General features: G+C 51.7%; 9 protein-coding genes across 9 annotated transcripts in view; 7 read left to right on the top strand and 2 right to left on the bottom strand.

The window, feature by feature from the left end:
* CC84DRAFT_459150 (uncharacterized protein) overlaps positions 1-2,085 on the bottom strand; it is a 2,598-nt gene extending 513 nt beyond the window's left edge. The window contains exons 1-4 of the mRNA XM_018186359.1: positions 1,869-2,085; positions 1,790-1,816; positions 1,560-1,716; positions 13-1,510 (exon numbers count right to left, since the gene is read on the bottom strand). Of these exons, the coding sequence (XP_018040361.1) occupies positions 13-1,510; positions 1,560-1,716; positions 1,790-1,816; positions 1,869-1,929 (1,743 nt within the window). The 5' untranslated portion in view covers positions 1,930-2,085. The remainder of the gene's footprint in view (positions 1-12; positions 1,511-1,559; positions 1,717-1,789; positions 1,817-1,868) is intronic.
* A 54-nt stretch (positions 2,086-2,139) lies between these two features.
* On the top strand, positions 2,140-3,355 carry CC84DRAFT_1161007 (uncharacterized protein). The gene is made up of 5 exons (XM_018177634.1): positions 2,140-2,247; positions 2,298-2,532; positions 2,604-2,969; positions 3,020-3,193; positions 3,247-3,355. The coding sequence occupies exons 1-5, from the start codon at positions 2,195-2,197 to the stop codon at positions 3,340-3,342; spliced, it is 924 nt and encodes a 307-aa protein (XP_018040362.1). The 5' UTR covers positions 2,140-2,194; the 3' UTR covers positions 3,343-3,355.
* Positions 3,356-6,703: 3,348 nt separating this feature from the next.
* Positions 6,704-7,839, top strand: CC84DRAFT_1084921 (NAD(P)-binding protein; the record flags this gene model as incomplete). The annotated part of the gene is made up of 2 exons (XM_018174072.1): positions 6,704-6,850; positions 6,907-7,839. 2 exons carry the CDS (start codon positions 6,704-6,706, stop codon positions 7,837-7,839), a joined length of 1,080 nt encoding a protein of 359 aa, XP_018040363.1.
* Positions 7,840-8,400: 561 nt separating this feature from the next.
* On the top strand, positions 8,401-10,631 carry CC84DRAFT_1255911 (uncharacterized protein; the record flags this gene model as incomplete). The annotated part of the gene is made up of 4 exons (XM_018184582.1): positions 8,401-8,682; positions 8,733-9,143; positions 9,207-9,297; positions 9,352-10,631. 4 exons carry the CDS (start codon positions 8,401-8,403, stop codon positions 10,629-10,631), a joined length of 2,064 nt encoding a protein of 687 aa, XP_018040364.1.
* A 1,131-nt stretch (positions 10,632-11,762) lies between these two features.
* On the bottom strand, positions 11,763-14,370 carry CC84DRAFT_1085097 (uncharacterized protein; the record flags this gene model as incomplete). Its single annotated transcript, XM_018174084.1, has 4 exons — positions 11,763-12,834; positions 12,885-13,647; positions 13,694-14,189; positions 14,248-14,370. 4 exons carry the CDS (start codon positions 14,368-14,370, stop codon positions 11,763-11,765), a joined length of 2,454 nt encoding a protein of 817 aa, XP_018040365.1.
* A 1,082-nt stretch (positions 14,371-15,452) lies between these two features.
* On the top strand, positions 15,453-17,150 carry CC84DRAFT_1070973 (uncharacterized protein; the record flags this gene model as incomplete). The annotated part of the gene is made up of 3 exons (XM_018173670.1): positions 15,453-15,853; positions 15,906-16,508; positions 16,559-17,150. Coding segments are annotated over 3 exons (1,596 nt in total), but the record flags the coding sequence as incomplete, so codon positions are not given.
* A 1,028-nt stretch (positions 17,151-18,178) lies between these two features.
* On the top strand, positions 18,179-20,818 carry CC84DRAFT_459194 (uncharacterized protein). Its single transcript, XM_018186360.1, has 3 exons — positions 18,179-18,497; positions 18,580-19,347; positions 19,538-20,818. Exons 2-3 carry the CDS (start codon positions 18,634-18,636, stop codon positions 20,558-20,560), a joined length of 1,737 nt encoding a protein of 578 aa, XP_018040367.1. The 5' UTR covers positions 18,179-18,497; positions 18,580-18,633; the 3' UTR covers positions 20,561-20,818.
* CC84DRAFT_459240 (uncharacterized protein) lies at positions 20,819-23,013 on the top strand. The gene is made up of 5 exons (XM_018186361.1): positions 20,819-21,479; positions 21,532-21,633; positions 21,686-21,913; positions 22,020-22,098; positions 22,162-23,013. The coding sequence occupies exons 1-5, from the start codon at positions 21,077-21,079 to the stop codon at positions 22,820-22,822; spliced, it is 1,473 nt and encodes a 490-aa protein (XP_018040368.1). The 5' UTR covers positions 20,819-21,076; the 3' UTR covers positions 22,823-23,013.
* A 712-nt stretch (positions 23,014-23,725) lies between these two features.
* Positions 23,726-26,338, top strand: CC84DRAFT_1084325 (sulfate permease-like protein; the record flags this gene model as incomplete). The annotated part of the gene is made up of 4 exons (XM_018174048.1): positions 23,726-23,996; positions 24,054-24,199; positions 24,257-26,101; positions 26,147-26,338. The coding sequence occupies 4 exons, from the start codon at positions 23,726-23,728 to the stop codon at positions 26,336-26,338; spliced, it is 2,454 nt and encodes an 817-aa protein (XP_018040369.1).
* Between the last annotated feature and the right edge of the window lie 690 nt (positions 26,339-27,028).

Consider the following 27,028-nt stretch of genomic DNA (forward strand, 5'->3'; position numbering starts at 1 on the left):
TAGCTTCTCCGCCTCCTCCCATCGGCCTTGGTTCCAAAATGTTGATGCCAGGTTGGCCATACTGGTCAGCGTGTCTGGATGGTCCGCTCCAAGCTTCGTCTTGCTTATATCCACCACCTGCACCTCTAGCTTTTCCGCCTCCTCCCATCGACCTCCAAGTTTATATACCGATGCAACTATGGATATGCCCCGCAACGTGTCCTCGTGCTCTCGCCCTAGCACCTTCTTCCGCGTCTTTAGTGACTTCAGAGATAGCTCCTCAGCGTCAAATATGCTGCCTTTGGTCCACGCATACCACGCTGCACGATAGAGCACCGTAGCCCACTCTGCCCGAGAAGACTCTGCTTCCGGCTGGTGTCCTGCAGCCGACTTGGCGTGAGCGAAGAGCGCCTGACATGATGCCCAGTTGTCGTAGTTTCCAGTCGGAAACGCTACGTAGAGATTGCGGATGAAATGCTGCATCCACCGCTCCAGTTGGCCGTTAGCCTTAAGCCACCTGCGCATCGCCAGTTGCACCAGCGCGTGCATCTCAAAGGTTGTCCCGCTCTTCTCATCGGAAATGAAAGAGAAGTTGCGTAGAGTTACCACGTCGGCCTCAAACGTGTCTTCTACAGAGCCCGGGTCGCTCGCGCTAGACTGTGACGCATCATCGTCTTCATCGTTATCTGCAGTTCCGGATCCCAGCCGTGGGCGGCTGCTGTTAATGGCTTTTTGCTTATCTCGAGTCCGCAGTAGATCTTCGGGTATCCCCTGTCGGTCAAAGAAGCTCATCAGCGAGAGTAAATCTGCTGCCGACTGTCGCGTCTTCTGTAAGTACTCGAAAGAGATTTGCCACGTCACAATAATCGAGTTCTTCGCCTCCCAGTCTCGCCGCAGCTGGTCTTTGTCGTAGTTTAGGAGGCTCGTCTGCTTACATTCGCTCTTCTTGTACTCATCCAGGTACGTGGCCACAGAGCATCGCGGCGCACTCTCCGAGATGTACGCCGCTGCTTGCACGATAGCTAGCGGCATGTACTCGAGCGCTGCCGCAAGCTCGACAACTTCCCTGCTGTCACACTGTATTTCTAGCTTTTTCTCGAAGAGCGCAAGTGCACTTGGCTCATCCATCGGTCCGACGGTGACGGTGTCGCGACGTTCGACGAGCTTCAGCGCTGCCTCCCTGTTCCGCGTCGTGATGAGGATCGAACCGCGCGCGCAGCGAGGTAGGTACTCGCGCAGAGGTCTGGAAGCGGCTGCTGGGTTCGCAGCTGGGTGGTCGAGTAAAAAACGAGCATCGTCTACGTTGTCCAGCACGAGTAGCCATCTGTGCCTGCAGCCGCGCAGCCAGTCGTGCACGAGCTTGAAGATGTTCGTCCGTGGCTCCTGTCGCCCGTCAAGCTTGGCACTGTCGGCGATGTCGCGGAAACTCTGCTCGAATCGCGCGGCGTTGCTGGCGTACACCCAGAACACCCACATCTCGGGCATTCTCTCAAATGTACGATATGCATGCTCTATGGCCAACTGCGACTTGCTTCTCTGCGGTCAACGTTGGGTGCTTGTGAAGAGAGGCTGGTACCCACCCGACACCGCCCAGGCCGACCAGCGCCGTCCGCGAGCCTGGCGCGGCGCACCTCTCACTAACTTCATCAAGTAGTGTCCCGCGCTTAACAAAGTCGGCGTCGCGTGCGAACGGTATCACGATCGACGGATGTGGTGGTGTTTCTGGTCGCTCTGCAGCTGGGCCGTGGTTAGCGCTTGCTCGGACCCTGTGGTGCATCCCACGATGCACGCTCCAACGGCGACAACTTGCCTGGATAGTAGCTGTTCGTCTGAGACTCTATGTGATGTCACTGTTAGCATATCCATATTGCCAGATGTGAGCGACGTACCGATTCTGATGTCTCTGCAGGCAAGGTTATTGATAGGGCCCTTGTTATTGATGGCAGACATCTTAGACTGAGACTCTTGCTGTTAACCGGACTGAGTCCTCTACGCGTCGTTGTGGTGTACATGGTAGGGGATCAGGCTGCCACGTGCCTGCTTGCTCTGCCTTCCCTGGCTGCCAGAATTGATAGGCTCAGCTGAGTGCCAAGCCATTTTATAAATAGCCACCAGGCTGCGGACAGTATACAAGTGAACACAGGCTCCTAGCAGTGGCAAGATACGAGTAAGCTAGGGCTGAAGTGACGATTTCAATATCCTAGCGCAGCTGGACATGTCGCGATATGGTTTAACCACATGGCATGATGGTGAGAAGGCGGAATGGGAGTAATGATTGTGAAATTACGTATACTGTTCTGCCTAGCTGACTTTAACAGCATCGTTTTCGTTCACGGCCTTCGTGGAGGAAGGGAGTCAACATGGACGAAAGACGGAGTGGTCTGGCCAAAGGAATTGCTCTCGAAAGATGTGCCAAAAAGCCGAATCTTCAGTTTTGGTTACGACTCTGGGGTTGTACATTCCGACACTGCAGAAGTCACTCAAGGCAGCCTTGCAGATGATGCACGGCAGCTGTGTAGCCTCCTCAATGATATACGCCAGCAGACAAACACTGTAAGACGCTTTGCTCGGACTTCGAACCGCTTTCGTGGTCAAAGTCATGTCGATACTAATCGTTTTCTTAGGCTGATCGTCCTATTATCGTGATAGGCCATAGCCTCGGCGGCCTCGTCCTCGCTCAAGTGGTACATGGTGGCAATAAAGCGACAGAAGGAGACAGCATCCACTCGATCGCGCAATGCATCAAAGGGATGATATTCCTTGGTACGCCATTCTACGGCTCTAAGATTGCTGGGTGGGGTGAAGTTGTCCGGCGTATCTACAGCCTTGTTCAGAAAACGGACCAAGGCACTCTAAAGAATCTCATATTAGATTCAAAGGAGCTCAAAGACCTTCGATTCGGGTTTCCAGACGTGGTCCGTAAGCGAAATCAAACCCCAGCCAAGATCAGCGTGGTCTTCTTCTTCGAGAAGAAGATGACCTATAAAGTGGTAGGGTACGATCAATAGTTATAACACTAGTTGCTAACGGTAACATTAAGTGGGTTGTCAAGGAGGAAGATGCGTCCTACCCTGGGGTTGGGGAAATTCTGCCTATGCAGGCCAATCATCGTGACATCTGTAAGTTTGACGATGCCGAAGATGACGGATACAAGCAAGTGAGAGCAAAGATCAAGCAAGCTATAGAGGCGGTCAATGTGGTTGACGTGAGCACGGTGAGAGCAGTATAATCTTTCGGTTTAAGAAGTAATTAGTAACAGGTGAACAGGGTACCGAAACTTACATTATCAATAATAATGGTACGATCACGAATCTCTCTCAGGGCGATATGAGAATCGAGCAGCAGACCAACAATTATGGGTAAATCATGTAGAGCTCTGATTGGAACAGAAACAGGACAACAGTTGCAGTCATGTGTAGGGAATGCCCACGGGGATTTTCTTCCTGTGTGAGTCGTCTAGTTTCCTGAAGAATAGAGTAGTGCAAGAATACATTATAAGCTTTGTCCGAGCAGAATAGGACACACGCACTTTTGAAAAGATCTTCTACCTCGCCCACTGATTTCGGTAGATTTCTTCTACTGTAAACATAGTGTTCATGCTCTAAAGAAGCCCCTGCTGCCTTGTCAGAATGCGACGGAATCAAGCTCAAGGGAATTGAACATAGAAGAGAACACTTTACATTGCTAACATTCTTGTCTACCGGAACGCTAGCAGATGTGTCATAGCGTGCTTTTAAGATATATAACATAATGCAGGTCCTTCCCGCGAATTTTTTACGCTTGAGGAAGACTCTACCCTTTGGAACTCTTAGGCTTCGCGATTCTATATATTCAGCTCTACAAAGTTTATAAGAATAGATTTTTTAATCCATAATCCTATCTTTTGCCTCCGCATCGAAGCCTCTCTCTGGATTCGTGCCTAGGCAGGAGTAGAAAGTTGAGACGCAAAAAGCCGCCCCAAATAGAATCGTGACAGCATGCTTGAAATATCATCTCTTCCTAGACCAACTAATGTAGTATAGGTAGCATGGGCTGCTTAACAATATGTATACAATTCCAAGTATAAAAGTGCGTGGAAGTATTTACAAAACGCTTCAGTAGTGGGTTTTGTTCCGGTGCGCTGGGTATTCTGCGATGCGTGGATGTACGTTACAGACCTTTCTAACCACCTCGAGATGAATAGCAAGGCGGCTACGAGCACTAGAGCATCTACGACAGACTCCTTGGTCCCGTTGGTCACACCTGCTCAGTCTCTTCTGTGTGCTTAGATGACGGTCTTTATATGTTTACCTTCTTACGGGACACCACTTCGTAGATAGTCACGTGTCAACAATCAGAAAACTCATTGTCACACCTGACAGCGCGGGTAGCAGTATCAATTGTCGTCTTATTCCAAAGTGGCATCTTATACGTTGGCCGGTCGTATGGGTTTGGGTGTCCAGTGGATATTACCGCCGTAGGGTTGTTAATGACTTCCGCTAACTTATGACGTGAATGAATTCGACGTGGCGGATCCGTAGGAAAATGTATGCTGCGGTCAAAGAGAGGACTACCTGATGGATAATAAGAAGAAGCATAGCGTACAACATAGAGTAGCAAGATAGCGTTTTTCAAGGAATGTCTGGAATGTTACATATACATGTCGAACTTGAACAGAATTCTTATCGTGAGGAATTGTGAATTTTGTATCTGTCAATGAAGAGAACGAGAAAACTGAACACCAAAAACTTGACGAGATTCCAATTTCAGAGAGAGAAAGGTTGTTGTTACCACGGCAGTCGTCTTATGGGCTTGACAATGATCGCTAGACGCGTTACGAGATATTCAAAAGGTAGACAGAGAGATCTTCCTAGTACACACTGCTAGGGTTTAGATCTATGTCCAATTGACGGCGAATCGCCTCATGGCGGCATACTGCGCAACAATATCGCGAAGAATGCTGCGAACTAAGTTGGCTTGTCAAACAGCTCTCGCGAAAGACGTGCAAGTAGGCGTTAAGCTTGCGCACGCTGGCTTGCTTCTCCCAACAAATACTGCACATTTGATCTCCAGGTTGGTGAACAACCTGGCTGACTAATCGATGGAAGCACTGTCGGGTCCCGAAAGTACATCCGTAAGATCATCCGGTTCGAATTCCTCCCACTGATCTTCATCTGGAGCCTCGCAATCTTCCGCGAGCAGGTGAATGATGTGAGTGAAGAACCCTGCAATCTTCTCCAAGAAACCCTGCGCAAAGGCTGACCTCTCCTCGTTAGTCCACGGTTGGGTCAAATCCACTGAAAATTCGATGCACTCCCTGAAGATGTGATCATTAAAGGGCAATCATATCATAGATGCCATGTTGGGGTGAAAGTCATCGAAAGGCCCACCTTTCAGTACCTGGTTTAGGTTTTTGTGTGCCTGAATGTATTGCTCCATTTCAAGCACGACTGGTTGAAAAACCTTGTCCTTGAACTGGGTGGCTAGTTGGTACGACATGGAGTCTACTACAAGCGCAATTAGTTCGCTGGTGGCATAAATGCGCTGTGTCATCTCGTAGAAGGCCTTCGGAATTTTTAATATGTAGCACAATTCTTCTCTGACATAGTTCACTTGATAGCATGTCGGACATATCGAATGGAAACTCATTAGCAGAGTGTGGCAAGGAACGCTCCCTATCCAGCCGTTCCGGAACGATTCGATTAGGAAGTCGAGACTAGATCGCACCTTGTAGACAGATTCGCGATCGGGAAAATCAAAAGTGACTCGCTCTTGGTCCGATACGATCTGAGCAAGGCGTGCCAGCGCCAATTGAAGATAGAGGATTGGATAGCCTTCAGTCAATAAAAGGGATGGTAAGACCTCGAGCGCAGAACAGCGCTCGTCCATGACTTGGACCATGCGGTGATTGTTTTCGAAATGTGATGATGACGAGGAAAATAGCACGATTGCAGCAAGTGCTCTCTGAGAGAGGGAATGACAATAATGGGAAGTCCCTATTTCGAACACGTATGTCTACCACTATATTGTTGGTCAACAACGCAGCTCTCTACCTTTTTTCTGTTCATTGTGTCTAATGTTAGATGCTTCGACACAAAGAGAGCTACATTTTCACACTGGCCATGTATGTCTAATTGCGTGATGTGGAGTGACAATTCTTCCTCTGGTGAGAAAGCACGGAGAATCCATTGACAGCTGTTGAAATCAGGGATTGAAACCAGAGATGTGTATGTGAGTACGTAATCTTGAGCCTCTCTCGGTTCTCTGGGTGCCGGGTCGGTGCTGACCCCTGGGTTGTGTCCGTTGACCATTCAATGTTTGCCAAGCATAACGCCGTCCTAAAACCTTTAAGGTCGCTCTCTTTTCTCATGAGGCTTTGTTTATCCGTGCAAGGCGCTGATGGAATGGGCTTATAACGCATCTGGTGATAAATCTCTTATTGGTTGGGATAACTGTTCCGAGCCTCTTACGGTGGTGGCGCAGTAATGCGAATTCCTCGGACGCGGAGATAGCGGAGACAACGCACAACTCCACAACAGCTACAACTCTCAGGAGCGTTCCCATATTGAGTTGCAAGTCTCGGATTGGTAGATCCATGGAGATGAGGACAGTTGTGGTCAAAATGTGAGAGTTCATGGAGTATAAGTAGCTCTGCAATTCGCTCTTCGAAACCCATACAACGACCGTCTTGTGTCATTGGCAGTAACGTAGCTTAGACGTTGCCAACAGAGACCCCTGTTTCAAAATGCCTTCCACTACATATGCAGAGTTCGGACACGACACCGAAGCGCTCGAAGTCGCCAAGGCTTTCACTGACGGCATCCGCGGAAAGACTATCATTGTGACGGGCGCAAACAGCGGCGGCATCGGGTACACCACGTTGCAAGCCTTCGTATGTTGGAGGAAACGCGTCAAGCCTTCGTGGTGGAATTGACTGACATCATACAGGCATCTCAATCCCCGGCGCACCTAGTCCTTGCTAGCCGCACATCCTCGAAAATCCAAGAAACTATCGAGAAGCTCAAGACAGAATATCCAGAAGTCGACTACCGCCCTCTGGTCCTCAATCTCTCGTCCCAAAAGGCAGTGCGCGATGCTGCTGCCGAAATTCTTTCCTGGAAAGACGTGGATGCGATCGACATCATCGTCAACTCAGCCGGACTTATGGGTCTGCCAGAACGCCAGCTCACACCAGAGGGTATAGAAATGCACTTCGGTACCAACCACATCGGACACTTTCTCCTCACCTCGCTCCTAATGCCGAAGTTGATTACCGCGGCGCAGCGCAGTCCGCGTGGCGCGACTCGCATCGTGAATGTGTCCTCTTTGTCGCCAACCGTCGCAGGCGTCCGCTGGAGCGACATCAATTTCGATAAGATCAACAAAGACTTGCCGGAAGAGGAGCGTCCAAATGAGCAGATTTTGAGCAGGTGGGGATTCAGCGACGTTATGGAGAAGTCGTACATTCCGATCGAAGGGTACAATCAGTCCAAAGCCGCCAACGTACTCTTTTCGATTGGCTTATCCGACCGACTATATCAGAAGCACGGCATTGTTAGTATCGCTGTGCACCCAGGCATCATACCGACCGAGCTGGGCAGGGATTTTGGAACGGAGATGGAGCAGGCGGTGTCAAATATGAGCAAGAGAGGGGCGTTCAAGTACAAGTCCCTAGGTGCGGGGTCTTCCACAAGTTTGACAGCCGCACTTGATCCGAAGCTCGGTGAAGGGGTCGGTGAGGAGAAGGATGGCAAGGTGTATGGTGTCTATATGATTGACTGCCAGATCTCCGAGATGGCATACATTCGGGCGTGCTCGAAGAAAGAGGCGGAGAGGTTATGGGAGCTATCTGAGAGGCTGGTTGGTGAGAAGTTTACTTGATGATAAATTGTTACAGACTACTGTAGGGTCCCTATGACCTAGCGGAGAACCGTTATCTACATGTGTTAGTCGTCCCGATTCTGCCTTTGTTTAAATTTGAGGGCTCGGAATTCTCGATGGTGCTGTACCTCAGCACGCCAACAGAAGGAACACAGAATTTGGGTATATGGTTAAGTATTGCCTGTGTCGCTCTAGGGGATTTAGCACCAAATCTAGGCGGGAGGTGAAAAGATACAAATGCTAAACGCACTCGAGGATCAACTTGGAGTGACTGAAGTCCAGGATGTGTCGCTGCGATATTGGAAAGTCTCAGCAAAGAACTGTGACCTCAGACTCGATCGTGAAATCTTGCGCTCCGAACAATAGACGTATTGTGAATTCGACTGGGAATAAGTTAGTGCAGGTACCTCGGTCGTGCAGGTCCGTGTATCGAAACAAGGTCACCTCCGACGGATCCACGCTTACTTCATCACCTCACCCATCACCTCGACACAAACGGTTAATTGTTCTTGACGCCTAGAGGAACTGCTGATACAATTGATTGCCCACAGTACCTTCGCAATGGAACAGTTGACGCTCCTCAACGCCGTTCGCGACGAGACTTTGTCTAACGACAAGGCCATTCTAGAGCTCTACGAGCGTAGAGACCATTACGCCGCGTGCGATCTCTCGCAAGAACACCATGCTGAGATAGCTCACCTCTTTGAAGTTGCCGTGCTTGACATGCAGAAAGCTGTTGCTGCGCACGAACCGGTAGTGAAGGTGCTCAAAAAGGTACTGTTGGACCTGGGCAGCTTGCTGATGGCAGAGAAAGGAGCAAGCCGTGTCAAAAGCAAGTTCCGAGTAAGTGTTACTCTGAACATGCAATAAATCATCTTCCTAACGATGAACAGGCTTCTCCGAAAGTGGGTGTAGCAACGGGTGAGATCCAGCAGGAGGTCGAGCATGAATCCTCTGCTCGATCATCTGCGAATATGTCGCAAACACAGAAGAGTGCCATTACTTCTCGGCTACGAGATCCAGCCGTACCTTCGGCCGAGGCCAAGAAGATAGAGCCCGTATCACTTTTGTCGCGATCCCTAACAGCGTCAAAGGCGGTGGATACAGCAGTCATTACGACTGTCAAACACACTGAAGGCAAACGAGATGCGTCAAAGCATACCAAAGCCCTACGTCTAGAGCAGATCCAGGCCACTTTGAAGGCACGAAACCCGGAATGGTCGCAGGAGAAGATTCAGAAGACGGCGTCCGACCACCTTGTCCTGATCCTGTCGAAACAACGCGCGAATGCAGAGAAAACAGCGGTAGGTCTCCCAAGCAGTCACACTGCGCGCCACATGGGTGCCGATTCACTGACTGGGATCCAGCTGTCGCAGGTAGATGGACAAGGCAGCGACGACGCACGCCGACTACCCCCTTCCCGCTCTATGTCTCCTTCCGACCCGTTCAGCTCCATGCGTACGTCGACGTCCACCACCATAGCAGCCTATTCCGCCGCTGACCTCGCAATAGGCTTCGCACGCCCAAGCACAAACACAAAGCGAGCACCGCGATCCCCCCCGAAGGCCCCCGCGCCTCATCGTCGCAAGACCCCGCTCAAAAAGAAGATATCTGTTCACAAGGAAGGCGGCAAGAATTACAAGTCCAAAGAGTTCGTCGTCGACTCTGATGAGTCGGGCACTAAGATGAAGGGTTCCAACACCAGCGCTCCTCCCGATGTAGGGGTGGTCGACCCTTCCGAGGGTCTTGCCGGATTTGAGAATCTCGATAAAAATGGGAACTACGTGAAAAAGCCTCCCGCGCGGTTCGTGTTGGTGAATGGGAAGCCCAGGATAGCGTTGGTCGTAAAGTTGAAGGTTTCGCCAGAGAAGCTGCTGAATACCTTGTATGGGAAAAAGGTCAAGGCGGAGCGGAAGCAACTTGGACTAAATCCGTCCACAAATGATTCACGCACTCGCCAGTCTCGCGTCGAGAGCCTTCCTAGCACTTCCGATACCCCAAGTACCGGTGGCGGTTTCAACGCGTCGCCGTTTGCACCTCAACCTACGACCAAGATGGCAAGCGACAACGAAGACGCAGACTGGGAGTCCGAACCCGAGACCACGACCGCAGCCATGACTGCGACCGCACCCTCACCCGACGTAGAATTCCCAAGCTTCCCACCACTCACGGCAGCCCACCTTCCCCCATTCATGAAGGGCCTTACAATCGCCATCGAGAACATCATCCAAGACCACGCAAAGAAGCCAGACGACACCCTCCTCAAACTCGTCGAAGAGCTGGATGGGAATAAGCCCACGCTACCAGGCGGCAACATAGCAGGTGACGACCGACATGTTGTGATGAGCGGCGGGGAGTACGTCTATGCTGCCGTCCGCCAGGCCTACGCCGATGTAACTCACACCGAGGACTCCCCGAAGGACTCAGGCATCGATGCGGACGGCGACACCACTATGACTTCCACCTCTTCTAACGAAGTCGACGCCGACCCGGTCGACGACGTCAAGTTGTACAACCACTACGACGGCATAACAGCTATTCCCGAGAAGGCGCAGTACAACGGTAAAGGTTGCGCATGGGAGAAGACGCCCGACGACGCCGACCCCCCTTTTCGCGTCGTGTCGAAAGCCAACGTGTCGAAGTTACCCAAGCGTGAGCTTAGCCGTAGAAAGGCGGCTCGCGGTGACCAGCCGGGTACGTGGAAAGAGCAAGGTATCAGGGAGCTGTTTGAGGCATTCCACGCGCATGTGAAGCGCGAGTATTGGCTCCAGGCTGCGCATATAGGCACTTAGGCTGACAAGGAGGTCTTGCCGGATTGGTTGTGGGAGCGCTGAAGGAAGGCACAGACAAATGCGGTCTTGGCTGCCTAGGCGCCACGGGTGAAGGAGACCGAAAGCATGCGGCATCGACATGGTCGCTCATGGCATAGTACGGGATATTTGGGTTTCTGTAGCAGCTTGTAAGCGTAGCAGCAAGACGACAGTGCGACGGCCTCGTGATACAAGCATGATGGTTATACACATGCAGACATGATTATCTGCTTGTTTTGAGACAAGCGAAGAATGAACTCAGCACAAATGGAGTATGGGCTCGGATCTGAAAACAACTGCACATCCATTTACAAGAGTCATGGGGGATAGGTTTGAAGCTTCACCAATTGCGTGACGAAGTGAGAGACGCACATACGCAGATGGGCCGGCCGACCATCCCCACTGTATCTCCCTTTCTCTGCAGCCCTTTCCTTCCATTTCATTCCTCATCGTACATTGACCATTGCTCCTTTGAATGCATGCATCGTGCTATCGTGGATATCGTCCCTCCCATGCTATTAATCCTACAATCGCCTTCACTTATCTCAAAGAAAAACACGTCGTCGTATATGTACCGCTCCTCCGCTAAAGTTGCGGCCGCACGGGTACTCTCCCTGGTAGCCCTAGCTGCACATTCCGTGGGTTGGTCCATGTGCATGGATCTTTACAAGGTTCAAAATCACTTGGCTCACGTGCGCTCGCTCGTGGTCGCCTCCTGTCCCCACCAGCACAGATATCTATCATATCGAAATGTTGTCAGCGTTGGCTAGCCTATCTTAAATGGACAAGCCGGTGATCGGAGGTAGTACGCAATCTCGTTGAGCATCACACATCTCGGACTTGATGTTGGTGGGGCTGGCAGTCTGCCTTTTCCGCTTGCACGGTGTAAGCAACTCCACGGTGATCCCTTAGTAGCACTCAAGCTCTGCACCATGAAATGGTGGGTATTCGCGCCAAGTCGTCTCTTAGGAGAGGGCGGTGGACTAAGCCAACGCGGGATACGCCTCACAGTTTTGACGGCGCGAGAGAGGTGTTCGCCTGCGATCCACACGAGGGTGCGGCCACCACTGCTGCAATCGAAATAGGTTGTTCTCGGGTATTAAGTCAAAACCCTCAATATGGTGCCTGGGAGTATGGCCGAAACAGTTGATGGCTTTGTTGGATCATTTCCTCGATCTTGCCGGTCTCATTGGCCTCGAAATCCTGCATCAACTGCATTTGTTGCTCTTGGTTCAAGCCGTGTCCTCGACCAACACCCTCTTGACTCCATTGTGGGTACAAGTAGTCGGTCATTGGGTATCCTTGATGTGCCGCATAGCTCTCGTTGTAGATAGGAGAAGGCGCCGGCTGCATCCCATTCATGAATGAATCTTGCGGTGCCATTGTAAAGGTTGGGTTCCAGTGAGGAAGCTCTGCGAACGTTGTGGGTAAGGGAGTAAATTGCGTGGTCGGTGGATAGTTGAATGTCGGCATGTTGTCTATTTGAAGCTTCGTATGCGTGTCAATGTAAGGCTGCGGCGGTGCTTGTTGGGGTGAGGTGTGGCTTGAAGCAGGCCGGGCGCTCGAGGACGGCGATGACATGGTACCGTTGGGAGTATTGAAGTTGTAAATGTTTTGATTGTGATTCTGGTTCGTGGGTAAATAGCCAAACGGAGGTGGTACACTTTCTGAGGGCGTTCTCACTGATGATGTCGATGCTGATGCCGGGCTTGTTGTGCGAGACCTATTGATGCCCTCGACGATGCTCGATGAAACTACCGATGCGCTGTCGGATGGCGAACCAGCCGCTATGGGAATATCGCCATCTTTGTCGTAGATCCTCATGCATGCGCCAATCAGGTTCTGATAGAGCCCAAGAGCAGATGCAACACCCGGCCATCGTTTGGATGCCAACTCAATCGACTCGAGCGCTACCACCAAATGTCCCTCGACTTCTTCTCGGCTATGGTTGCGACGAACCTCGGAGTATGAAAGACTCCAGAGCATGACGTTGACCACCATGAAGATAGCTTGGGTGAATATCCATGTTATGTCTACGCTCTGTGTTTGGATCTGTTTCTGAGTCATGTAGATGTTGTACTGGCAGGCATCGTAACACAGGACCGCAGCTCGGGCCGACGGACGCGGGATCTGAGGCGAGGGGCGATACAAGAGACAGACCATGGTGTTGTATCTTCCAACGAACCTATCATAGTTTTAGAAAAGTCGGATTGGCATCGCAGAGACCTCGCTTACCAGACTTTGTTGAGCCCAGAGCCGGCGTCCATTTCCGGACTGGTATCTCTCCACGCTTCGATCTTCTTCTGCATTTCTGTAAACCAGGGATCTTGATCATCTTTAGGTTCTGGTCGCTTCTTGAGATAGAGTTTTCTTCGCATTTCCAGCTGCAGAAGTCGCATCTTGTAGAAATGAATGGCTATCCATTTCTTCAGCGAAGGTTGTGGCGCCTGTCTGATGCCCTCCTTTGTGATGAAAGGATCATCAACCAGCTCGCAAAAATTGACATCAATGTGTTCGCGCCTGGTAGCAAAATGACTAGGACGACCAAGACTGTGAGAAAGACCATAGTCCATAGTGAGGATGCTCCAAAACACGCGTCGACGCATGTCAACCTCAAGAGGATTAGCAGGCCTGCCACCAGGGCCCATGGTGATAGTTTTCTCCTCGTGTAGTCCCAGAGCCTGGCATAGCCTCACGCCCAGACCAACTATGTAGTAAACTGCAGTCCTAGTGGGGGTTAACAGAGAGTAGCCAGCAATTAGCGCGAAACATTGTAGAGTCTTGAGGTTCATTGGCTTTATCGCCTGCTCAAAGTACTTCAGAGCGGCGAGGTAATAGCTGTCAGCAAGGCCAGCATATTGCGTGTCCATCCTTTGGAGGCTGATGGCAATCACCATGCGGACGCAGAAGTTTTGATAAGCATCAGTGGACCCGCTATATACATCTTCCACATCCTGGGTGAAGGTCGGCTCGTGGAAAATCGGGTACATGGCATGGACTGCATTTGTCAGTATGGCTACGATGGTGTGGAGATGAGAGCCCACCTTTGCAATAGAACAATTCCACAAGTAGGTTCGTCAGGTCTCTGTTCGGCAAGTCTTCAGCCGCTACGTCGCTGACCAGCGGATAGACCTTTGACGTGGGCCGTGCATCTTCCTGGTCAAAGGCCGCCTTTATAGTTTTCGCGCGCGCATCTGGGACAATTTCTGAAATGCTCTTTGAATCGGTGAATTGTTTCGCCAGCTGCATCACCAGGCGCGTGATGGTAATGCCACTGGAGGGCCCAAGGAACTTGGATTCGTCCGTGTCCTGCACCTTCACGGCGGCTGACCCCCGCATCACATCCTCAGGGTCCGGCTCGCCATCATCCTTCTCCAGGTCGGCGAGCTGCTTCTCCAGATCGCGCACCTTGTGCTGCAGGTGGACAACGTAGTTGCGGGGGATCTTGCTGCCCTTGGCGGGGTCGTAGTATTCACAGTGGGAATTGGTTCGCTCGCAGGGACCGCAGCGGGGTAGGCCAGGATCACATCGCGTCTTGCGCTGTGGATGTCTCAGTACAAGTCTAGGGCGGCGGTGTCGGTGCGCAGCTGGATCTTACCGTGCGGCAGCGGCAGCAGGCCGTGAGCGTGTGCGCGATGCGGTTAGGGGAGCCAGTAGCCCCCTCCTCCTTGGACTGTAGCACGCCGTTCGCATGGCTGGCGTGTGGAGGCCTCGAGTCCATCGTCACCGTGGGATAGCGGGCGCGCGCGCTCCAGGAGAAGTCCGGCGAGGGAAAACGTCAGCGGATATAGCGAATGCGCGCACGTCCATCCCAGAGCAGGTCGGCGGCAGCAGGCGAGGAGGCGCGGGGCGTGTGCGAGAACGAGAGTGGGAGCGTCGGCGAGGCGCCCACCGCGATTGTGATGTTTGTGCCACAGCCAAGCGCAGAGGCAGAGCGCAGGCAGTCGCGGGCATGTAGTCTCAGGTCTCAGGTCCCCACGTCCGGCTGGAGTGACAGTCGTGCCCGGCGCGCGTCAAATAACTACCGGCCTCTAGAACGCCTCGCCCACACTGGTGCGCTGCACCACGGCCAGAGCTGTCGAGCCGCGGCTGCTGCTAGCCAGCCCGCGGCGGATGCTTCACCCTGTGGTGCGGGATAGGAGCGCTACTTGATAGGCTCCGCGCGACTCGACGAGCAACGTCAGGCACTGCCGCGTCGCATCTTCACCGCTGGCGATCCATCCCTACCTCGCTGAGCACGACACCGTCTGCACTGCATTGCGCAGGGCATCGTACAGATCGCCTACGCGCCATTCCTCACCCAGCCGGTGAGGCCGGTCCCGTCGTCAGTCAAACCAGAGGGCAGTGCGCATTGTGCATCTGCTGCGCCTCGCGACACCCTGTCGCCCTGTCGCCTGTCCCCGCGCAGGTGGCCCCTCAACACCACGTCAAAGACCGACGCACGAGCTGAAGCCCTGTCGCCCTGTGCTGCAAACCCACCTAAGGCCACCTGGACCTGGCCCTGTCACACACTAAACCCGTATTGTACCCTCCACCGACTCGGTAAGTCCAGTTGCCTCTTGTTCGAAAGTCTTTCATTCTCCAGCCTGGCCCACGTCGCTTCCCTTGCCTTCTCCAGCCTTCCTTATCATGTGTCCCTCCTCCACCTCCAAGTGAGCTTCTCCTGTGGTACCGAACAAGCCCGACGTCCTAGTGTCGGACAGACCCTCTTCTAGTTTTTAATCGGTCCTTCGTGTGAATTTGATGTTGATATCCGCCATGATTCCAGACCTCGAAAGCTACCCTCTCGTCGGCAACGATCTCATGGTGCTGGAAACACCGCTGCTCCGGGTGAGCAGACCCGTAGCTGCCTGCCAGAGATGTAGAGCTGCCAAAATCAAATGTGACGGCAAATTGCCTGCATGCACCGCATGCGAGAAGTCAAACCGCGCTTCGGAATGCTCAAGCACTAACGACCAATTCGCGCGTGGCAAAGAAAGGAGTTATGTCGCGACCCTGGAAGCCAAGGTCGAGAGGCTGGAGAAGAAGATAGCAGAAGCGAAGAAGGCGCGGAGGAAGTCGTCTCTGATGCTGCTCGACACCGATCTCAACAGTCCTCGTCGTTCTTCGGTGGAAACTGTCAAGGCCGACCGCTCCAGCAGTCGCGCTGCGCAGCGGAAAGAAGCATCGAGTATCGACGAGCTGGTGTCGGATTTTGGCCTTTTGTAAGTCCCTTGCCGATGATTGGGTGTTCGAGCTCGTGTTGACGTTCGCTAGGGCTGTGAACGCCACTGCGAGAGATTTCTACGGCTTCACCACCGAGATGTCGTATGCTCGCCTCATCTTGTCTGCCAGCTCTAAGGAACCGATGCCAGCTGGTCTGACCAAGAAGCTGCCTCCGCGATACGCAGCGACACCTTTAATCCAGCAGTATGTGAACAACATATTCACGCTCTTGCCGATTTTCGAGGAAGCCACCCTGTATGCATGTGTCGATGCGGTGTATCACCTAGAAGGTGTAGCAAAGCCTTTCGATATCTGGGTCGTCCGAATGGTGCTTGCCATCGCGTGCCTGTCACAGTCAGAACAGCGAGGCGACACGCTGTATTCTGACGCGGTTGGACACGTGAATGCCGCCCTGGAGCAAGCTGAGAAGGTCCTTCATCCTGGATTCATCAGCAGTATACAAGCGTTGGTGCTCCTGGTGATATACGCCACCATGGACCCACACCACTTCGACAGCTGGACCCTAATCGGTGCTGCTTCTAGAGCCATGGTCGATCTTGGCATCCACCAAGATCCTTCCAAGAGCACAGCAATAGGCCGCTCCAAATTAGAGATCCGCCGGCGCGTTTACTGGTGTGTGTACTCGCTTGATAGGTATGTCTTTGTGATTGTAGGTGTTGTTACTCAATTGCTGATCTCGCCAGGTCGACTGCGCTAGTACAGACTCGCGCCTTCTCCTTTTCGGATGACTCCGCACACGTGCACCTCCCATTTCACACTTCACCTACGTCACCCAAACATTCGTCTCCGCAGAGCCATGTCTTCTTGCAAGCCTTTGACTCTGCTCTCGACCTATTCAAGATCCGCCAGATACAGTCCGAATGGTACATGGACCTGTTCCAGTCCGGCCGCGAACCATGGCAGGACCCATACCCATACATTTGGAAAATGTACAACCGGATGACTGAATGGTTCCAGTCGATGTCCCAGAGCACACTCCCGGCGCTTAGATGCTTCTTTGAGCTCGAGCTTTTGTACAGTTATGTGTACATATTATCGCCTAGCTCACGCGTACCACACATTCAGGAGTATGCGCAGCGGCTGATCTTCGAGCACTGCATCGCGTATGCGACAAACCTTCTCGCCCAGCTCAATAAGACCTCCCACACAACCAAGCCACCCGTCACATTCTACGATGCCATGCGAGCTTATATGACTGGTCGTCAGTTTGTCGATGTGCTTTCACGAAATACGGATGCCATCCTACACCCGGTACCACCTGCTCCACCAGTTCCCGCCGCTCCCGCAAACGTGTCCGAGGATCCTCTGGCGCCGCCTGCTCCTGTGTTGGCACCACCTTTTCCTGCACCGCTATTACCGGATGGTCACACGGTACCGCTAGACCCGGTCACACGGGCTATCAACACCATAAACGACTTCACAGATATACTGTCTCGTTTCGGTTTGAGATTTGGCTTCACTCATTGGCGAGAGCGATTTCAGCGCGAATCCCAGGTGCTTCTAACGCAGTTATACAATCGCGCTGCTGCCTCGCCGCACGCCTCCCCTCCCTCGCAAGAGCTGCCTGTGCAGTATTTCAATCAGCCTTGGATGAGCATGCCGGGATCTTCGCCACAGCAACAAATGCACCACGGTCTGCCAACAACGCCGCCGGCTATCTACCCTCCACAAGCAAGTCCTTTTGCATCAAGTCCATACAATACTCAGAGCAGCCCATATGCATCACATTCACCGGGGCAGATACAAGATTGGACAACGCCACCACCGCCTCAGCCGATGCCAGACATGCCCCAACCAACCGAGGGAAGGATGAGACAAGCCATGATATACGGGCAAGGGATGCCTGCACAGCAGCAACTCCATTCTCCAGGGACAGACGTGGGCGGACCGGTGCAGGACACGAATAACAATCAAGTTAATTGGAGATGACTGAGTGGTCAATTGACTGGTCCCAACTGAAGACAAGTACAATTCCTGTACACTAAGACTGGTTGAAATTAGCGCGGCGTCAAAACTATGATAGCAATGTCACCTATTCAACATTAAGCAAAGACATCACAAGCGAACTCCTCCAGATGCGACGAGCACAATACTAGTTTGTCGATCGCTTTCGTACGAGAAGTACGCGAATGTTTCAGTGAGATCCTTGGTAAATTATACTCTGAAATCGTTTTCGTACTTGACCAATCACCATTGATAGAGTTCCCGGCGTCTTCCCCCTTCTCCTCACGTCACATTACAAATAGACAGACCCCAAGACTTTATCTCCGCTCGCTGTCGCTTGGCGAAAGGTTTTGATGGCTACACTCCCCAAGCAGCGTCTAACACTGTTACATTCCACCCTCGTTATCTGCTACTATCATGACGGATCCAATTGCATGACGGGTGCCAAGTTCGTCGGGGAGACATGTATCACATTTGGCCCCCAGCTTCTACCCGAACTTTACATGACGAACCAGTAGAAACAAGTAGGAGTCATTCCCGTACTTTCACTCGACTTCCTGCGGTAAATTTTACCGAATAGAGACACATCCCAAGGATACACGCAATACGTTGCGGGGTGGTGGATTCAGCCCTACGTACGTGTGCGCCCCAAGACAGCACCACGCTAGTCCACTCTAAGTAAGTATTTTGCGAGGAACTTCGTCCTCAGCCTCACCATCTGTCCTCTACCGCAATCGCATTTGTGTAATAAACAGCGCAGGGCCTGACGATAGTCGAGTAACACTACAGACTACGCCTCTTCTTGCCACCCATTATGGTCAATCTCGGTCGCTCATGGGGCTGCAGGATGTGCAAGCAGCGACGTATTAAATGCGACGAGAATGAGCCTGCCTGCAAAAGGTGTACCAAATCCGGATACATCTGCCCAGGATACGAATCAGAGAAGCCACTAAAGATTCGGTTCAAGGACGAAACGGCATTAGTGGTGCATCGCTCGGGATCCAACCCAACACACGTTCCATCTCCGGCTGGTTTACAGGAGAACTTCGAGACACAGGCATTGAACTTCTTTGTCATGAACTTTGCGACTGCTGGGAGAGACCCAGTATCGACTAGAGGGCTATGGGAGAGTGTAGTCCCCACCATAAATGCCAGTCCAGCAAACTCACCAGTCGCGGATGCGGTTGCAGCGGTTGGTGGCATCCTCTTCAATGTATGGCGCTTATACAAGCGTGGGCCCCAGGCAAGGAACCCTGCTTTCATGCGTGCTATACGCGGGCTGCGGATACGTCTCAGAGACGGACCAATCGATGGTCCTGAAGTGTTGATGACAATCCTACTCCTGCAGTTCCATGAGAATGTAGCCGCCGTATTCGGCATGCGTGCCGCGTCTAAAATGCATTATCATGGAGCCCTTGCGCTGATCCAGAGCTTGCCAATAGAGAGCTTTTCGACAGTGGCCTCCCGAGGCTTGCTTCTCAACGTTCTCAGCATCGTGGTTTCTTTAGCTATTCGCGAATGCCAACCGGTACGTGCGGTTCGATTTCTTTATTTTTAAATTTTGCTGCGCCGTAATCTTGATGAAGCACGTCATTAACGCTTCACAACTTGACAACCATTACTGCCTGACATCCCGGCATCATTGCTTAATCAATCAATTTCTCGTCCTCAACAGACCGCCTCCCAAGCCTCTCAAAATTGCTAACGTCACTCTTCAGGTCGATCCGGGTCTGATCCCTTGGTTTACTTCATTGCCATATACCATGCCCAGAACCCCAGTGATGAAGCTCAACTGGATAGGGATCTCGGTGGCGAATATTCAACATAGTTTCCAGGGTCTTCTAAAAAGTCATCCCCAGTGTTCGAGCGAGCGATGCTCACATAGGGTCGATATTGCTATGATATACGCCGCGATTCTCGACTTCCAAAAGGCATCCTCGGAATGGCTGAACAACCTCCCAGAACACTGGCTGCCACAAACATGGACACCATCACCCGAAATGCCAAAGACTCACATTCCGATGTACCGAGAAACATGTGAAGTTTACCCATCGGTTCAAGTCGCCTCTGTCTTCAACACTTACCGCGGCTTTCAACTTATCATCAATAAAATATTGAGTATAATGCAGACCCATGGCTGGCTCGAGCCTCATATGGGTCCCCAAGGTGTGAGCGAGACTATTCAGTCAGTCGTAGACTCTATGTGCTACTCCATCCCCTTCTACCTCGGCGACCGCGACGGCACACTTTATATCACGGATCTCACCAATCCAAGAACGGACATTATATACCCTGCATACTACAACATGAAGGACCCACCAATCGCGAAGGAGCACATTCTTACCGAGGAAGTCCATAGGAAGCACGCCACTGCATATGGTGCCTGGCACTCCATGTATCCATTGTCACTACTTCTCGGACTCTTCGGAAACCACGCGGGGTACGACTGTGACTGTCTTCAGAGAGCGATTCGCCCGGGTCAGCTCATATGGATCGGATCACAGCTCTTCCGCACGATGAAGATGTACGCCTTGGACGGAGGCATGAGTGTGGCGCCAGATAATCCGGAGGAATGCGCAAAGGCGGTGCGTCGTGCTTTGAGGTTCGTATATCAAGAGTGTTTCAATCAGTCGCTGGGCTTTCCAGATGACGAGGGAAGCCTCAACATTCCCATCGGCGGCCTGGACAGCTACCTGAAGATGCCTGAGCTGGTATGGGGCCAGAAGGTCTGGGACCAGTGAGGAGGTATGTTGTAGAGGCAGAAGAGCACGGCTGACTCGACATTTGCAGGTCAATGGCTGGGTTGTAGCGGGTGCTGGCACATCCTCTCGCTGGAGATACTTTTCGCTGCTCCCAATCCGCGGATAAGACTAATGATAGAAACGTACAATGGGCGGGAATGTGTCTCATTTTGGTGCGCGAAACCATTCAGAGACTACGCAAATATGCCATCTGGGGTTGAAATTGCTATGTGATGCGGACTTGGAAGTTGATTCTGAAGGATAGTCACTTGCCAGAACACTCGGAATGCTTCAACTGGTGGTCATGTGCAGGTGCTAGAGTTACACCAAGAACTTAAAGATGTAGTCGAATCTCCACCTCAAATCGTCATTCTCGTTGTGGTATTATACATGTAAGCACGCGGACGAAGAAGCGAGCGGGAGTCCACGCGAAATGGGTTTAGGCGCTTATCTCCGCATCACCTAATCCCAACTTGGCTAGACGTGGAGATTATTCGTCCTACCTCTTAAGTTCCGATGCGCTACGCCTTAGGCATCCACCATCCATATTCCAGAAGGACGGAATCTATTGTTAGACGATTCATCCGAGTCTATTACCTTGAATTCAATATGCAGCAGACATTCTGCTTCGTCAACGGTACCCACGTCGACAAACTCACCAAAAAGCGGATGCGCCGCCATGTCATGATGGGCAAGAATGCCGGAAGAACGATAAAACGAAAGTCGAGAATAGATGTACCCCCTCATCAAGTTGCAAACATGACAGCTGTCTCTTCTGTGGCATTGCGTCAGGAGCCGGTGTTTGATCGGTTCGCCTATTTGGATAATTATAAACCGGACAACATTTACAACAACGTGCTAAGTGGACTTTCGTTTCCTGTGAAGATTACGCCACAATTTGCAGAAATTGTTTCAAACTGTACTGGTGAGCTCCCTGATCAAAGCCGATGACGCTGCTGATCGAGTCTCAGTCTTCCTTTTCATTGCGCATAAACTATACCCGGTTGCCCTCGGCATATCAATAGAGAAATCGAAATATACTTTGCTTAGTATCCTGATGTCTGATAAAGCTGGTAATGATCGTCGTCCTCCCTTTTATTTGCTACTTCTACTGATATCTTCCAGCATTTTACTGCAACATCGCGCTGATGCAAGCCTGTAACGAACTTTTCCTTGGAGACGGCGAGAAATCACCCGCAGCAATATATCACCTCTCTAATAGTTTGAAGTATGTCAGGGAGCGACTAGAGAGTGAAGAGGCGCTCTCAGACTCGACCATGGGCATGGTAATGTCACTAATCACGCAGGAGCAGTGCAGGCAACAGCACAAGGCGGCTAGAATTCATATGGATGGTAAGCAAAGCATCGGGCACAAAGCGGGTGTGTTTTGCACAAGCGAAGGCGCTGAAACATACACCACACTGTCATGATCCACACTAATTTTGTACACGCACCTTAGGCTTAGCGCAGATGATCAAACTTAGAGGTGGGTTGGAATCACTGGAAGGCTGCTTGCCCATTCTACTGAAGGCTTGCAAGTATGTTGCACATACTCCTTTCGGTGTTGGTGTTTTACTGACCGGCGCACTTCGCGCCTCTAGAACAGACCTGATGTACGCGCTGCAGTGTGAAGACACGCCACGGTTCCATCGCTCCCACATGCCACAGATCATATCCACTCTGCACTCCTTGGATCTTCCTTTCAATCGAGAAGCGGCGCGCAAGCAAGTCCAGCATCCTAACCTGGATTCCGCTCTTCTAGACGTCCTCATAGACGTTATTTGCGCGACAACGCTCTTCAATGACCTCCACTCTACACGAAAAGTTGATCTTTACTTTTTTCAGGAAATACTCGTCGATTACTGTTACCGTCTACTCGCCATACCGCACTTGCACTCTCCTCAGACACTAGAAGACGCATATCATGTGGGCCTCAAGATCTTCATGATGAGTCTTTTCCTGCAGGTTGGTTCGCAGCGCATCATGAACTACGACAATGTGACGGAAAGACTGAAAATGGTTCTTGAGAGCGATATTTTGGACGGCGAGAATGAATTGAGATTTTGGTTGCTGATGATGGGTGGTGTGTGGGTAGCGGATAACGAGGATGTAGAGTGGCTGGTGCTGGTTAAGCATGCACAGACGAGGAAGATGGGACTAGGGAGCTGGAGCGAGGCGAAGCAGATTGTGGAGATGTGGCCATGGATCGGGAGGTTGCATGATGCGCCCGGGAAACTGTTCTGGGACAGAACGCGGCGTTGATAGACAGAAGATGGGAATTGTGGTCGAATACACGAGGGAGAACTTGTCCTGCGGTATGACATATCGCGTGAACCTTTCAACAAAATCGTTGAAATTCGCTTTGTTGTCAATCCGTGCGACACCTATTAGTATACTAGACATGGCCGTTTTTATTGAAAACTTTATACTTGGAGACTTGGGAGATGGGAGTGCTCATGATGTTCTTTTCCTCCTGTTCGAGAAACACTAGTGAACGCTTGGCGATACGGTTCCCCGCGACGACCACCCGACCTCAGGGAACCTTCTGTCACGCCGCTATCAATAAGACTATTAGAACCATCACCGGTACCTCCCATCACCTCGATTGATCTACCGAAAAATATCGTATTTAGACGTTGTGCAATGCAAGGAGGCTATCTAGCGTTTTCCAGCTTAGGCAATGCAGGTATAACCTACCACTGTATGGATCTGCTGAGTGTCACATATCACGCGCTGATTACAATCGAGCCAGTAATTAGTCCCACACACTTGCTATTACTTGACAGTCTCCACTATGCTCCTTGGTATGGCGGGAACGAGCGAAGATATTGGCAAAATCAACCGCCAAGAGGCTCTCGGCCGATGGAATGTACCCAGGCATCGGGTCGTCGGCGTACAGCCCAGTGCACTATCATGACAGCGCGTCCAGGCTATTCTGCAAACGGGACCGAGAGCCGGTTGCAAGTTCCTATTGACAAAATGTTGACCTCGCCTTGGTATTTCAGCACGTTTATGCCGCTCGACGCTCATTACCCTGACCACTGGATGGCCAGGTTCTGAAGTGGATTCTTCCGAACATTTGTTTCTATCCCTGACGGAATATTTGATACCACCAGATTACATACATCATCGAACCTCATCGTGATCTAGCGGTGAAGATCCCCAATGGCTACTCAAAGGATCAGAAATTACGTCCAAACCAACATTCTACACGTTGACCGTGCGGCCCAAGAACAGGAGAAGCGCATCTTGCGGAAGATTGCCCATGATACCATTGACGACACGTTCTTTGAGGAGGACCCGAGCGTCGCAGAATGGTTCCGAGATCTCGTGCCTACAGTGTCAGGCGTAGCGGACTACTTTCACAACCTGTTCCCGTCTGCATCATGGATACGTCGATACAATTTACACTGGCTACTCGGGGACGCCATTGCAGGTAAACGACATCACATCTCTCTCTCCATGTAACTTGTATTGACAACAATTCGTTCAGGCGTCACCGTGGGCTTGGTAGTGGTTCCCCAAGCTATGGCCTATGCTTCGCTCGCTCGGTTAAGCCCGGCTTACGGCCTGTACACAACCTTTACAGGCGCTTGCCTGTATTGGATATTCGGGACCTCCAAAGATATCGTCATCGGCGTAAGTGTACACTTGGACAGGCTCGTCTCTGAGTTCCCCTACTGATTTCTTTCCAAGGCAACTGCTGTAGGGTCGTTGCTCATCGGCCAAGTAGTTAGCAAGATTGAAGAAGAAAGACCAGGAGTCTACAACGCCCAGGAAATCGCCCACGCAATATGCTTTCTTTGCGGTTTAGTTCTGCTACTGCTTGGATTTCTACGCCTAGGATGGATTATCGAGTTCATTCCGTACCCTCCGATCAATGCATTTGTCACAGCAGCTAGCATCACGATCATCTCGACACAGCTGCCCACCTGTCTAGGAATCAAGGGTATCAATACACGCGAGGCGCCCTACCAAGTATACATCAATACCTTGAAAGCACTACCAGATGCGCAGCTGGATGCTGCCATCGGGGTTAGCTCCATCGTGCTGTTATTTACCATTCAGAACTTCTGCTCGAAAATGGAGATTCGACAACCCACGAAGAAGCGGATGTGGGGTATGATCTCATCATTACGCCTGACTTTCACGGTACTCCTGTACACCTTCATCAGTTGGCTCGTGCACCGGACGATATCCGAAGGCCATGAGAAATTTCGTATCGTTGGTCACATCGAAAAAGGCTTCTCTCATGCCAGTGTCCCGGTCATGAACACCGAACTCTTCGGTCTTGTCGCCAAAGAGCTACCCGCTATCATTATCATCCTTATCGTCGAGCATATCGCGATCGCTAAAAACTTTGGTCGTCAATATGGGTATACCGTCATTCCGTCCCAAGAGATTCTAGCACAAGGGTTTGCCAACCTCCTGAGTCCCTTTGTGGGTGGCTATGTCTGTACTGGATCTTTTGGTGCGTCGGCCGTGCTAACGAAAGCTGGAGTGAAGACACCACTTGCAGGGCTTTTCAGTGCGATGGTCCTCGTTCTGGCGCTTTATGCCCTCACAGCTGTCTTTTACTTCATTCCCAACGCCGCACTAGCCGGCTTGATTATCCATGCTACATGGAATTTAGTTACGCCCCCGTACAAGCTGTACAAATTCTGGCAATACTCGCCGTTTGAGTTCGTCATATGGGTCATCGGGGTAGTACTCGCCATCTTCACTGATCTCGAAACATCAATCTATGTGGGCATAGCGTTGTCCTTCGCCCTGCTCCTGATCCGCATGGCGCGTACACAAGGGACGTCGCAAGGCCAAGCAAGAGTCACACGGATGGTGCGGCATTGCGAAAAACCGACTACCACTGTCGAACGCCCCCTACCTAAACCCTCTAATTCACCCATCACCCCAGAGCAGCCAATGCGGAGCGTCTTTCTGCCCACACACAGTCGAAACGCCCACAACCCGCGCATCAAAATCGAGCCAGTTCACGCAGGTGTCTTCATCTACCGCTTCGCCGAATCCTTCAACTACATCAACCAAGCCCACCACGTCGACTACCTCCTCTCACACATTTACGCGCACACCCGTCGCACCGTCGATGACGACGGGATTCCCATGAAAGACCGCCTGTGGAGCGATGCGCCCCCGCCAACGCGCAAGACGGACGACGATGCCGCGCAGAAGCCGGTGCTTCGCGCCGTGGTGCTGGACTTTTCTACTGTCAATGTCATTGACGTGACGAGCGTACAGGGGCTGATTGACATGCGGGTTACGCTGGATCGGTATGCGGCGCCGAACGAGGTGGAGTGGCACTTTGCGGGAGTGATGAATCGTTGGACGAGGCGGGCGTTGGCAACGGCGGGATTTGGGCGACCGTCTGTAAGAGACGCGGCGGCGCCGGCTGGATGGTGTCCCGCGTATACGATGTCGACTTCGTCATCGAACGAAGGTGAGGAAAAGCGTGTCAGGGACAGCGAGCGCATGGCCTTTGTAGAAAGGGAGGCTTCTGAGAAGAGTTCGGCCGAGTTGCATCCTGATGTTACTGTGCAGGGCTTTTGTGAGGGTTTTGCAACCAACGACGAGGAGGCAGGCATCGTTACGACTGCGGATACGAAGAGGCAAATGGACGCTGTGTATGGGGTTGATAGGCCGTTCTTCCATGTGGACCTCACAGATGCGGTGGATGCCGCGGTAAGAGATGCACAACGGTGCGAGGAGCTAGAAGCCGCCCGCCGGACGGAGCATGTCGACTTAGCATTTCATGGTGAGGTGTAACATTCTTGCGTATAGAGTACCCAATCGAGATTGTACGTCGAATCAATTGACAGAAAATGAATGACCGCAAAATTGGAATCCGCGGTCCACCTTACTCCAAGACGATGATAAAAGGATGCCACAATTAGCATCGGCCTGCCATTGCGCTACACATGAATTATATACAGCTAAATGGAAGTATTTCCTCCTTTGTTGATCAGATGTGCCTGCCGAAAAGCTCGGTCAGTGACCCTTCGTAGTGGATATAGAAGGGCAGCCTTGTCATAGCGCACAGCCAATCGTAGAAGTCGAGCATACAGGGTACTTGCTCCCAGCTGTTCTCCCATTTCCGGATTGCTGGCGCCGAAACTTCGATAAAATTTACAGCGAATATGGGTAACCAGGTTGAATCAACTTTCAACAGTATCTCCGCAGGTTCCAAGTGCTAGGACACACTGTTCCGCTGAATGGCCAGATCTTTTTACTAGCGCAATTGCACTGCATCTGTTAGTGGTTTCGAAGCGGCACTGATGCAAAGAGGACATGGAACCCCCACATAAAGGAGCGCAGAATCCGAGAGCTGATGTTGAAATGTGTTAGGGTATGCATTGATAAACGCTAACGTGTTTTACAAGCGAGCGGCGCGTACAAGCGAGCGGCGCACCCCACCAACTTTACGCACCTATCTCATCTTAACCTACAATGGCTCCA

Source organism: Paraphaeosphaeria sporulosa (assembly GCF_001642045.1).
Source record: "Paraphaeosphaeria sporulosa strain AP3s5-JAC2a unplaced genomic scaffold CC84scaffold_2, whole genome shotgun sequence".
Lineage (NCBI taxonomy): Eukaryota > Fungi > Ascomycota > Dothideomycetes > Pleosporales > Didymosphaeriaceae > Paraphaeosphaeria > Paraphaeosphaeria sporulosa.

Excerpts from the sequence above, each read along its gene's own strand:
- CC84DRAFT_1161007 (XM_018177634.1), top strand. The coding sequence starts at position 2,195 with ATGTCGCGATATGGTTTAACCACATGGCATGATGGTGAGAAGGCGGAA. Across the intron at positions 2,248-2,297 it reads GGTGAGAAGGCGGAATGGGA|CATCGTTTTCGTTCACGGCC; the intron begins GTAATGATTGTG and ends TGACTTTAACAG. Across the intron at positions 3,194-3,246 it reads ATGTGGTTGACGTGAGCACG|GGTACCGAAACTTACATTAT; the intron begins GTGAGAGCAGTA and ends ACAGGTGAACAG.
- CC84DRAFT_459194 (XM_018186360.1), top strand. The coding sequence starts at position 18,634 with ATGGTCAATCTCGGTCGCTCATGGGGCTGCAGGATGTGCAAGCAGCGA. Across the intron at positions 19,348-19,537 it reads CTATTCGCGAATGCCAACCG|GTCGATCCGGGTCTGATCCC; the intron begins GTACGTGCGGTT and ends GTCACTCTTCAG.
- CC84DRAFT_459240 (XM_018186361.1), top strand. The coding sequence starts at position 21,077 with ATGCGCTACGCCTTAGGCATCCACCATCCATATTCCAGAAGGACGGAA. Across the intron at positions 21,480-21,531 it reads TGCAGAAATTGTTTCAAACT|TCTTCCTTTTCATTGCGCAT; the intron begins GTACTGGTGAGC and ends ATCGAGTCTCAG. Across the intron at positions 21,914-22,019 it reads GGCTAGAATTCATATGGATG|GCTTAGCGCAGATGATCAAA; the intron begins GTAAGCAAAGCA and ends CACGCACCTTAG.